Source organism: Xylocopa sonorina, chromosome 11 (assembly GCF_050948175.1).
Source record: "Xylocopa sonorina isolate GNS202 chromosome 11, iyXylSono1_principal, whole genome shotgun sequence".
Taxonomy (NCBI): Eukaryota; Metazoa; Arthropoda; class Insecta; order Hymenoptera; family Apidae; genus Xylocopa; species Xylocopa sonorina.
In genome coordinates, this window is record NC_135203.1 from 3,652,604 (window position 1) to 3,665,317 (window position 12,714).

General features: G+C 47.1%; 1 protein-coding gene across 4 annotated transcripts in view; it reads left to right on the forward strand.

Moving 5' to 3' along the window:
• LOC143429396 (uncharacterized) overlaps nucleotides 1-12,026 on the forward strand; it is a 294,531-nt gene extending 282,505 nt beyond the window's left edge. For 2 of the 4 annotated variants that reach the window (XM_076905024.1, XM_076905022.1), the window contains 6 exons: nucleotides 1,649-1,889; nucleotides 6,743-6,937; nucleotides 7,648-7,710; nucleotides 8,119-8,387; nucleotides 10,855-11,072; nucleotides 11,646-12,026. In XM_076905024.1, the coding sequence (XP_076761139.1) occupies nucleotides 1,649-1,889; nucleotides 6,743-6,937; nucleotides 7,648-7,710; nucleotides 8,119-8,387; nucleotides 10,855-11,072; nucleotides 11,646-11,921 (1,262 nt within the window). In that variant the 3' untranslated portion in view covers nucleotides 11,922-12,026. The remainder of the gene's footprint in view (nucleotides 1-1,648; nucleotides 1,890-6,742; nucleotides 6,938-7,647; nucleotides 7,711-8,118; nucleotides 8,388-10,854; nucleotides 11,073-11,645) is intronic. The other 2 variants (XM_076905020.1, XM_076905021.1) reach the window with 2 other exon arrangements.
• The last annotated feature ends 688 nt before the right edge of the window (nucleotides 12,027-12,714 follow it).

Sequence of the window (12,714 nt, forward strand, 5' to 3'; positions counted from 1 at the left end):
GAACGCTTTATGATCTCCGACTCAGTTCGGTTCGGATCATGACTATTACTAATATCGTTCGTTGCGTTAGATTCCTAAATACAATCCACTGTACGTTAACAAAAATCGTTAGTATTCGAAAGTTAAAAATCTGTACCATTCTTCAATGGCCAGTCGAAAATTCCATCTCGTTCCGCCAGGCTGGTGAAAAGAAAATCCAATTAGACCGCTCTACCCCGAAGTTTCCATTCACGGTCGCGTGGCAACGGAAACTGTTACACGTGGTTAACGAGAAACACCGAAACAAATCAGCCCAACTCGAACACCGGCGGACTAACCCGCTCGCACACGCACAGGTGCGACAGAAGCACATCCTTGGCTCTGGTTCTAAATTTCGACGTTGTACACTTGAAGCGTACGCGACGCTAGAGCGTGCCGGTACATCGGCCACGGGGGTGGTAGCAGAGGAGATCCATGGGCGCGCGGGATACGGAAAGGAACAAAGAGCTCGACGCCCTCGGGGGAGGTCGCGTGTGTGGGCGAGGAGCGCAGGAACGGGAGAGCGCGATACGCGGTTACAACAGTCGAATAAAAATTCGCCGGAACAGTACATGACTGCCATAATAGGCACCTATGGCCCGACTCTCATTTTCCTCGGTCTCTCTGTGCCTTGGCATTCCAAACCTACAGGCAGAGAGCCCATTCTACGCGTTCCTGTCCTACGTTCGCCTCGCTCGCACCCTCGCGCCCGGCCGCGTCCCCTTTTCCTCCGCCACTCATCCTATTTCGCCGCGTGGATGTGCACCAATCCCACCCCACGCGCCACCCTGCCCACCGGACCCGCCACCCTGTGGCGGTACACGACCATTGTTAATTATCAATATTTCGCGTACACGTAGCCGGCAAAAGTCCGGCGCGGCCAATATCGTGCGGACTCTGACGCTGGGGAGTAGTTATTGAAATTGAAACATTCGTGCGCACACAGAGCAGCGCGCCGCGGCCGGGTTCATTCGTTCGTTCGACGTCGACGTGTTCGCGCGACGTCGCCCGCACCACCATCACCGCCACCGGGGGTGCCCTCCTCGTCCGTTGGCTATTTGCACTGCAGACGAAATGAATTCTTGCCAGTAAATAAACGCGTAGATTTTACAACGGTTAATCAAGCGACGCGTCGGTTTCGACCTTTACTGCCCGGACCTTTGTCCGTAGCTTTCGATTGCTTCTCGTTCTTGTTTTTTTTTTTTTTTTCTCTTCCTTTTTTGTTCCTTCTCCTCCTCCCTCTGTGTCGCGGTTCACTTAGTTTTTCCGAGAGGGACGAGAGGCTTCTTTATTTACTTCGTTACTGCGTCCCGTTCCCAGCGAAGGGATTACGGGAATTTCATAAAATTCCGAACCGACCGTTACCTTTGGAAAGGAATGGAGATTTCGTGCCCGCGAATGTATAGGCGCGTTCGCTCCAGTTTTTGTTCGACTTCTCTCGTTCGTTCGTTGCTCGTTTCGACTTCGTATGGAAATGAGAGATGGAGATGAGGAACGAATGAAAATTAAAGGATAACAAATCATATGTCTGTAATCGTGCAATATTTTATATTGAAAATTTTAACGTTTTATAACGAAGATAAAGAATGATGTCGAATAAGATGGCGTTATAAATATTTCTCGTTCTCAGGTTACGGACCAATGAGCCCGCACCCAGGGTACGGCATGACAGGCGTTCAACCAGAATATCCTGGGAACACGTACACTCCTTACCCCACTGCTGGCTACAATTGCGGTGGAACTTATCCCGGAGGTCCCGTGACTTCCGGTTACCAAATCCCAGCTGGCTACACGCCGACACCCTGCTATAGCATGCCACCTCCGCAGCACACGGTCGGACCTCTCGATAAACCGACGGGTAAAGACGATAGGTAAGGAATTCCTCGATATTTATTTCATTTTAATCGTAATTCCGCGTTCGTGAATCTGTGAATACGATACGACGTTTCCGGTTCATCGGAAACTCGATATTTCGAGGATCGTTCTCGAAATACTTAATCGAATCGAGATATTTCTGCTAATTAGTGCTGCGATATTTCTTACTGCTCTTCAGTAATTTATTGAATGAAGTTATGGCACAGAGGTACGCATAGTCAGTGGAAAGTTATAATTCAAAATATTTAAAGCTATGTATTTTCGCGATTTCTATTCTTCGCGAGTAATATTTCTGTCAATTTGCGCTTGAGAAATATTACAATATTTGCTTCGAATTTAAAGAATATTCCATAGCGGAAAGAAATATCAGGCAATAAACTCAGCAAAATTTCACTTGAAGGATCCCTTAAAATGAATTACTCCGAGGGCTAAAATCGTCTGTGTGTACCCGTAATCGTTCAGAACCGAGCGACGTGAATGAAAGTGGAGCAAGACACTGCATAGTCGGACCAGAACGAAACGGCCGCGCGCGTTCCGTTCTGGTTGGTCCACGGTGTCCAATGAGCCGGACGAACGTCCACGCGTCTATGAAACGTGCATGCGAGGATCGCACATTTGGTACTTGCCTTGCGGAAAGGGTCGCGCGAATCTCTCGTTCTCTCGCGATATTGCGCGCGTACGTACGCGTTGCGAAAAGGCGCGGAGGCAACCAACGACGGGCGCAGAGGGAGGCGGAGGTCGCGCATACCTACCTCCATTTTGTTAATTAAAGTAATTACTCTTCGTAACGAAAGTGCCAACCTTATTCTAATTGACGTAAAGCTCGGCGGTACGGTGGAGAAGGCGCGGTTCGGCGCATAAGGAGAGGAGGTGGAGAGCCGTTGAGGAGGGGGGCCTCGGAGGCTGCCAAGGGTGGATAAGGTCGAAAGTGGAGGTGGGGTATAATCAGTTGCCACCGCACTGGATTATGGGGCGAGACCCGCGTCGTCCCATCGAGGTTAGACCCCTTGAAATGCACCTTGGGATACCTCCGGCAAAACTGGTTTCCTCTCTTTTCTAATCTCCGCCCAGCTCGGAATTCCGCGCGTCCGTTCGACAACGTTGCTGAGATTCTTCGAGAAAGTTGACGGTTCGCCTGATGACGCGGTCGCGGGAAAAATATTTTTCCAATTAGCAGCTGGCACAAGAAAAGTGGAAGAGACGATGTAACGCTTGCGCCTCGTTCTCGTTGACTCGAGTTGGTTCGAATCGTTTGAACTTCGAGTCGAAAGAACGTTTACCTACCCTAAAATTTATAACACACTTGGAAGTATATTTTAAATCGAGTGGATGATAGATTTACTTAGCTCGAAGCTGTTTCAGGTCAATTTTAACTCGAACGACTTGAAGTCGAGTTTACTTGACTAATGTAACACCAAGCTTTACATCGGTAGAGTACACAAAGCCTGACAAATTAGTGGTATAAAATTGCAATTTCATTAATAATATCAAGTTTTAGAGAATTTCAGTGTCAATATTTCTTAATAGAAAGTTCGTTAATACGTTATTACTCTGTAAAAGCAGTAATCACACGGGAGAAACTCGTACAGCAATTCGACTTAAACAATAAACTCAGCAATATTGCCCTCGCGTAGACCTGAATCGTATCATCGAGCTCTTCACCGTCCCCTCAATACTCAACGAACCACGCTACTGAATAAAAAGAAAGCACATGTATCTTTCCAACGTAAGATACACTTCGAAAGCAATCATCTCATCACTGTCCTTAAGTTGATGAATTCATCCCCATTCGCCGATAAACGAATCGTAATATAGGAGAGCGGTCGTCGAGCAACGAGAACGGGACTTATCGTACGTACGAAGACAGAGAAGTCGTAGTTAGACGGAGGCTGGGAAAATACGGAAGGCAGAGCATATCCGTGAGGGGGTAGCAGGGGGTGGGAGCGTACCGTTGAATTGCACTCAAGTCCGCATCCGTCGGCTCGGTTGGCCGGCAATATCGCGGCTACTCAAGGGCCATCGAGGCTTTTCGAGGCTTCTCATAGCCCGGCGGTAGTTCGTTCATCTACGAGACTACGAGGAGACGAGAGAAAAAAGCAGAAGCAAAACTGCTCTCGTGCTCTGATCCGCGTATATTCCTTCCGCCTCCTGCTCCTCCTGCTGCTGCGCCTCTTCCCTGCTCTTTCTCCACCGACGCGGTGCCGAAACTTTTCGGGATTTGTTTCACCTCTCTCTCTCTCTTTCTCTCTCTCTCTCTCTTTCTCTCTGTCTCCCTCTCTTTCTCTTTCTCTCTCATATGTCGCTATCAGGTTCGCTGTTCGTGCACGCCAGCACCACCTCCCTCTCTCGCCTGGCCGAGAAGGAAAAGTTGCGGAGCGCAATAAAACTTTCCGGTTGCTATCCCCGGTTCTGTAACGACGTGACGCGGCGATTGCGTTGCGGCCACGCTCGTACCCTGGATGTCCGTCGTACGCGAGTCCAGCTTTCGCGAGATCGAGGAAAAAGCTTCCGTCGTTACGTCTGCGCAGAGGCAGATGCGAACGGTCATCCATCGTACGATCGATTTATCGACGAACGCGTATCGGTTGGTCGATAAATGGGACGCTAGAGGCGTACGAGGGACGAGGAATCGCGTTCAGAGTGTCTGAAATTTTGTTGATGTTGTTCCGTGCAGTATGAATATGAGGCGGCACTCGTTGAATTTCGCGCCTCGGCCCGCTCCTCGTGGTCGCGATGGCAAGGAGCTGATACAGTGCCCCACGTCGTCCTGTGATGGCATGGGTCATGTCTCGGGAAACTACGCTACCCACAGAAGGCAAGGCAGCATTCACATTGACACTGACATTTTACATCCGACGACGACGACTGTCCGATCCTGTATAATTTATATATTGGTATAGCGACGCAGCACGCACGCACGCACCGCTGAACGTTACACAGCCACGCGGGAACACTTAACAAACGATTACCCTTTGGTTAGTCGAATCGTTGCATCCGGTCCACGCGGTAAAGATCTTTAGAGGGTAGTACGATTTCTGTGCGTAAATTGAAAACTTTGCTCCCATAGATGTACACGGACAGGGTGACAGGCATTTACACACGTACACGCCACGACGTTCCTAAGACACGTTCAAACGTTCAGAGTAATCTCTCGCGAAAGCGCGAGGTCTGCACAGATGGGTTTTTTTGCATCGATGCATATTGGTGGTCTCCGTGGCGTAGTGGCTTCTTAAGTGTTTTGTGACACTATACCATTTTATCTAGAGTACCCCTTCACCGCCTCATTTCCTGGCTGAACCGGTCTTGTACTACCCACTCGATATTGTTGCATACCTATATTATGTACGTATAACCATCCATTGGTATAAATAGCTATTTTTACATTGATTTCTCTCAATTTTTTTGTTTCGTTCTACGATTTTCTCTATTTTTTTTTTTGCCACCCCTATCACCCGCCCTCCTGTTTCTCTCTTTGTGTGCCTCTTTTCACGTACGTAAACCCCGTCCACCAACCCACGCCTCTCTCTCTCTCTCTCTCTCTCTCTCTCTCTCTCTTGTTGCGTTTCTCTCACGACATATTATTAACCAAAGTGTGTAGATGAGTTTCGTGTTGAATGAAGTACCACTTGCTCCCTGTTTCGACCCGACCCCTACGAAAAGGGATGGCAAAATCATTAAGACGGCCGCGGTGAAGAGCAGCCCGGTACTCGGGACGAAGGCTCGCGCGTCTACGATGCTTCCACCACAATCTGTCTTTGAGCTCTAACTGTGATTAATATTCATGTTCATACGCATCTAATTATTATGCATATTATACGATCACCGTACCCGCCCGTTTAAGAACCGCTTCGCCAGCCTCGAGTGGGCAGCCTCGTAGCGAACTGTTGCCAATGACCATGTCAGAGCAGAACCGTGACGAGACTAACGTGGTAACTGATCGGTGAAAACAAGTGCACATGGATCGGCAGCGCGTTGCACAGTTGTTCGTCGTTGTTCAATTAATTGTCAACGCAGAGAAAGAGACAATTGGCAATTGACGAGTTTCACTGGGGTCAGGTGTGAGTGTGCTCCCTGCTCTCCCTTTCAGTGTTCCTAGAGTAAGGCTGACCTTGTATTGACATGAACCTGAAACGCGATCTATCGATACGAGCGACACCTCATGAGTGATCCAACTGGAACACGGCGTTGCCATTTGCATGCTATCATATATATTATATATATATACATATATATTATGATTAAATATCGTTGATTGCCCGTTTCAACTGTGCGTGCTGTCGTTCACCCGACTAGCTCGCGAGAAACCCCCACGTGGTTAAGTTAAAACGCCACCCTCGAGTGGGAACGGTATCAGTCTTTAAATGTCTTCGTTCGAACTGGACGCAAGGCAAGTGTCGTCCAAGAGTGAATTGTGCCGAAGGCTGCCATTATTTGTAGCACGATTTTAACGCTTGAACAGCCTCGATAGACGATCTCGGTGAGGTATAACTACCCTCTCGCCCCGTCGACGAACAAACGACGCAAAAGAAAGTCGTAAAGTGAAATCTCATCGAGGTCCTCTCTGAAACTCTTTAAATAGTACCCGATCCCGGACGTAAGTACTCGAGACTTCTTGGCAACGTCGCGTAAATTGCATGCGATGTGTTGCTGAAGCCATCGTTGGATGTTCCTGAGGTGTGCGTTCGTGCTACTGACCATGGGGATTCCTGCGCTACTTTCTCCTTCGATCTCGTCCGTTCGACAGAGGAATCTGTCGAGACTGTTCTCTGCCTAACCGGAAGTAGCGCGAGATCGTCATGGTAACGTCTGGAACGATTTTAAACAACGAGAACCGCTGTTTCCTTTGCAGCCTCTCCGGTTGTCCGCGAGCCGATCGTTCCCAGATCCAGGCGCACTCGCAAGAACTGAAGTGTCCCACGCCAGGGTGCGACGGTTCTGGACACGTGACCGGCAACTACTCGTCTCACAGAAGTTTGTCCGGTTGCCCAAGAGCCAACAAACCGAAGAGCAAGCCTCGAGATGGACAGGACTCGGAACCGTTAAGGTTTGTCATCGTTCGCGTTCCTTTAAACCGTCTCTAACTTCGCGTTTCTTTAATCTCGAGCTAACCTCTCGCGTTTCTATCCTTAAACTAACCTCTCGCATTTCTAATCTCAACCTAAACATCCACATTTTTAATCTTACTCGTCAATATATTCTCCAATGTAATTGGATCGTTTTTTGCAGAAAGAAATTAATCTATAGAAATAAAAACATTTGGTCCTTGCGCGTTAATTGTTTTTTTTTTTTTAATTTGTCTTCCAAGCAAACAAGTCTTTTTCCGCAGAATAGCGGCCCAATTACAGTCGAAGCTTGACCGGAAGTGAACGCGATCGTCTCGCGTAGATTCGTTTGGGATTAACGAGAAAGATAGAACGGGATTTAATCGAGGGGTATTCCAGTCTCTTGCGAACTCTGCAACTTGTGTTACACGTAATCGCGATCCCAATTTGCGCTTTCGTCGCGTTCGCACGTTGCACGCAACTACGTGGGTATCTTCCTGACCGCACTGCACGTGCTAAGATCCGCCGGCGAACCCGAAAAGGCCGTCGCCCGTCCCACTCGTCGCGGTGTCCCTTAAACCCCATCCGTTTCCCAACGCAAAGACGAAGACGCTGACTAATAACCAGCGGTTTCCGCTCATTTCATGCTCGCTCACTGTGTGGATGGATTGTATGGTGTTGGTAATGGTGGTGTTGGCATTTCGGGCTACAGATGTCCAATCCCCGGTTGCGACGGCTCCGGTCACGCTACCGGAAAGTTCTTGTCGCATCGCAGGTAAGACTTCCTGGCGGTCTCTCATGGAAGATTAAATATTAATCAATTCTCTTTTCCTTTTAAATATATAGAATAATAATTTGCTATTAAATTCGACTTCCATCGAACCTTATTTACTTTCTTATTTCTTTATTATTTGCAGTGTCAAGAATATTTATAACGTATATTTGACTGATTATTGGACATACGAAACATTTACAAATAAGAAGGCTGATATTTATGTTCTATAATTTAATATATTTTATTCAATGTAGAAATTCTTAGACAATTGAGAGGGGAGATAGTAGATGAATTCTTATGTTTAATGCCTGCGATACACATTGATCGTCTGTTTAGAAGCGATTGTCGACAGACAATCGAAAGTAAAAGCGACGTGTCCTTAATTGCGGCCACAACGACTTGTTGCAGCGCATCGGGCTGCCCCATTGCGAACAGGAACAAGATGCGAGTTCTCGAATCCGGCGGTACGGTGGAGCAGCACAAGGCAGCGGTAGCCGCGGCCACGGCGATGAAATTCGAGGGCGTGAACTGTCCCACGCCAGGGTGCGACGGGATCGGCCACATAAACGGTTCCTTCTCGACACACAGATCCCTATCCGGCTGTCCTATAGCAGGGCACGCGGTGAAGAAGCCGAAGTTCGAGGACATGTCGAGCATGTACAGCAAAGGAATCACCGGTGAGGATCAAGCTGGCTCGGTTGACGTCTTCGATTATCGATGCGCACAGTTATTAATCGAGGAGTGAAAACGAAAGGAGAATAAAACGAGGCGGCACGGGTCGGCTCTTCGTGAACGAGCCGACGAAACGTTTAGAGATCGATTGTCGTTGCCAGTCGAAGGATCGATGAGAAGTTCGAGGTCTCATTCACGTCGAGTCGCGAGCCTGATGTCCGCGACACGTGACCGCCACTACCAGAATTGGGTAGAACGCGAGATCGTAGAGTAGGCACGATCATCCGGCAATGAGTTTCAATTTTATTATTCCTTTCTCGGGCCGTGCTCGTCCATGATATCATTTCTTTTCTCTATCAGTTAAGTTCCGTTTAGACAAAACAAAGAAACACGAGAAACTGGCAAATCGGCGTGCAATACCGTAACCGCAATTCGGACGAGTCGATGGCAAAATTCGCGGCTAAATTTCTGACCCTTTATTTGTAAACTTGTGCATACATGACCTTTATACTTGATCCTTATGCTATATTGCCATAACTCTACTCTTCACGCAATGATGTGCTGTCATACCAACAAGAATTACCTCGTCCTTTTCTCCCGTCCCGTTTCTCTCTGTCCGTATATATTCAGTTACTCTTCTTTGATCGTTTCTACTTGAACGTTACGTTAAATTGTCGCTCCCCCTTTTTCTGTCAGACATTTTATATATCCAGGTGTTTTCGAGTCTTTTTGTTTTCACTATTCCACGAGAGGAACAGAGATGCACAATATTCGCTCACCAACGATGAAAGCAAAAAAAAAGAGAGTAACAATAATAATAATAATAATAATAATAAAAGAAAGGAGAGGAACACCTGAAACTGGACACCTCGATTTCCATCGTGTTTGCTTCTTCCAATTACGAATTTGGCCCCCCGCGATATCCTTATTCCCACATATTGCTATGTGCAAGAATAAAGCAAAGAGAAAAAGAAAAATATAAAAAGACCAAAAAGTAAAACAACCGTATGTCATAATAATGAAAAATAATATATTCTGATTTATTCTGGGATCACGATCAGCTCCTTTCCTGTCATTGAGCTTTGAGGAGAACATTTACTTTTGAAGGTAAGGGACTGACGTACTCGCCATTTGTTTTCTATGTGTTTTCGGTGTTACATACAAGATCCACACACCAGTAATTTTACTTTTTACGAGATGACGTCCGAGTGTTGGCAGAAACGGGCAACGAACGCTGTCCCCGTTACAGCTTCGATTAGAGACAGTTTAATTGTTATTTCCTACCGATGAAACTTGAATGTACGAATACATCGACGACGTTTGAAGACGCAAAGGCCAACACTCGGTGTCTCCCATTTTTTTCTTCTATCTGGTATGATGGCACCTCACGCTACCCCGCCCCGATCACCCCAACATCGTCCCCGATCATTCTGTTCTCCTGCGGCACTCCTGTCAGGTTCGTGCGTCTGTCAATGAGCTAAACGTGTGTCACTCGTACCATCGAGGGACGAGAACTTGTCGCGCGTTCAAGCCGAACGAGCTCTTTTTAACCATCGCTAACAGCACGAACCACTCGCAGAAGAAACCGTACCGATCCCACATTTCAGACAAATCCTCATGCAGCGACTTGGGATACTTTCTAGAGTATACTAGCCTAGCAAAGCGATCGTTGTCGCGCGATAAAACGAGCCTACGATGTGACGATGCACTTGTTTTCCAAAAAAAAAAGAAAAAATGCAAAAAAAAAAAAAAGAAAAGAAAGAACGTTACCCGACCACAGGCCAACCCAAATCGCTGTCCGAAGCTTTCCTGGCGCTACTTACATACGCTCTCGCCACATTCTCACATTTTATTGTATTTGAATCCCGCACACCTGTCAAGAATTAACGTAACTAGTTACATTTTTCTCTGCAAACGTCGAGCCTTCAATGAGCTTCGGTCAAGATCTTGGGTTGACCGAACAACTGTATTGGCCATCTTGGCTTCCGATGGTTTTCCTCGAACGAACCTGCATTCTCAAGACCGTTAGCGTACACTGTGCTGGAACTGTCCGTTTGCATCACTTGTCGCGAAAAAATTCTGTACCGTGTCAATTGAAGAGCGATGCCATTATACTAGTGTACCCATTTCCAGTACATTGACGATACAATTAACTGTAAAGCAATCAGCTAAACGAACGCTGTCCGAGCTGACTCCCGCGAGTCTCGTTGTCTGCCTCGAATGCAAAAAGTAGAAAAAGAGAGAAACTCGCGTTGAATCGGAATTCCGTATCTCTCTCTGAGCTCTTTTTCTTCTGCAACGACAACGCGTGGAGGCTCGATGGACAATGTCTCGAGAGCAGGGTGCGCGAAAGCTATTGGAATTCGAGAGAAGTGAAATGAAAAGATAAACGAAAGATAAAAAAAAAAAAACAAATGCGAAAGAAAAGGCAGACAGGTTTGTTAAAATGGACCGTGTATGTCCTATCTTCAGGGGTGGACACCAGTGGTCCGGCTCACGGGGGTGCGGTGGGTACGGGTCAGGGTAACACGAGTGGTAGCGGTGCCGCCAGTGGCCAGAGCGAGGATCTCTACACACTGGAGGCCGAGATCACGGAGCTCCAGAGAGAGAACGCTCGGGTCGAATCGCAGGTGCTGCGCTTGCGCTCCGATATCACCGCCATGGAGAACCAGCTGAAGCAAGGTGAAAAGGTCAGTACGCCTGCACTCAGTCGGTAATCGATTATTACCGTACGCTGATAGAAATGGCAGAGGAACGTCCGATAGCCAGCAACGCAGAACCAAAATTTTGGCAAAAACTTTCGTTCGCAAAGTGGTACTCGATCCACTATGAGCGTCAAAATGAAATCGTATGTTAAAACATTATATTCGCCACGATTCCAAAGGGTGAAATTAGAAGTAACGAAAGTTTTCAGCCAAATCGCGAAGCATGTACCATTTCCTGTTAACGTAGATCGAGGGTCGCCCAAGTTAACTTCCGCTATTAAGCGAGTTTCCCTCGCTTCTGGCGTTCGTACATGAAAATTCCTGCTCGTGCACGACGTTTATTTTGTCTTTACTATCTGTTGGTCACGTTACTTGTAGATTATCATCAACTCCTGTGCATTGTTCAATTCTGGTTAATTTGATCTTGGACAAAATTTATATGTAAAAAGAATTGTACTATTAAAATCCAGAGGAAAATGCGCAAGAGTTAATTTGATCTCCATACACGGTTATCGATATTTAAACGATACTATAAAAAGGGCCTTTTTTTCTGCGCAGGAAACAACGACGATTGCTCAGCGGAACAACAACCTGACCGAGTACTATCAGTCGCTGCGCGATAACATGATAACGTTGCTGGAGCACGTGCGAATACCGAACGCCCCGGGCGGACCGCAGGAGAAGATGGGCCACGAGAACTTCGACAGTTACCTGACGAAGCTGCAGACATTGTGCACGGCCGACGGTTACTGCGCGGACGAGACGAACAGGCCAATCTACGAGACGGTGAAGACCGCGCTGCAGGACTTCACGGTACTACCGACACCCATCTGAGACCATCCTTAAAGCTCGACGATCGGGTGCAACGTGACGCGGACGCGCTTCCATGCGGTTACTTCGCGTTACCGTTGTGACTGACGTGAAAAATGGTAAAAGAAAAAAAAACAAATGAGAAACACGCAGCAGACACGCACAGAGACGGTCCCAGACTCGCGTAATTGTCGTAATTGGACGAACTGCCTGTGCAATAAATGTGAACGAATGATTTTCGTGTGTCGAATAACTGGACGAGACTTTCGACTTGCAGGACTCGAGGAGGGTGGAATGGACAATTTAATTCGAATTATCGGGTGATCTCACGTACCAAAAAGGAAAAATGGTGCTCTCGAGCGTCGCGTGGCATCGACGGTGTGTGTCGACGCGCGATTGTATAGACTAAGTTAGTAAATGTTACAAACAACGGTATCTAACGGCATCCTCTGATGGACACTCAGTGCGATCTCGCAGAACCGTGCGGACTGACGTTGCTCATAGCGATATCTTTTGTATATAAACGAACACGTAGCATGTAAAAGTATGATTAAGAGTGGCGGCGAGGATCAGCAGTCATCGTGTTTGTAAATAGGCGCGGCAAAGAGAAAAGCATTTATATATATATATACATAGATATATTATTCGACGGAAAAAAAAATTTAATGTGGTTATTAATGTTAAGACGTGTGTAAAGAAAAGGGAGGTTGGTGGTAATGCATAAAGAAGTGGACGAACGCGGACGTGAATGAATTAGCTTAGATGTATATCGAGAAAACGTATCACTCTTACCAGTGCATAACTGTTACTTAACCCG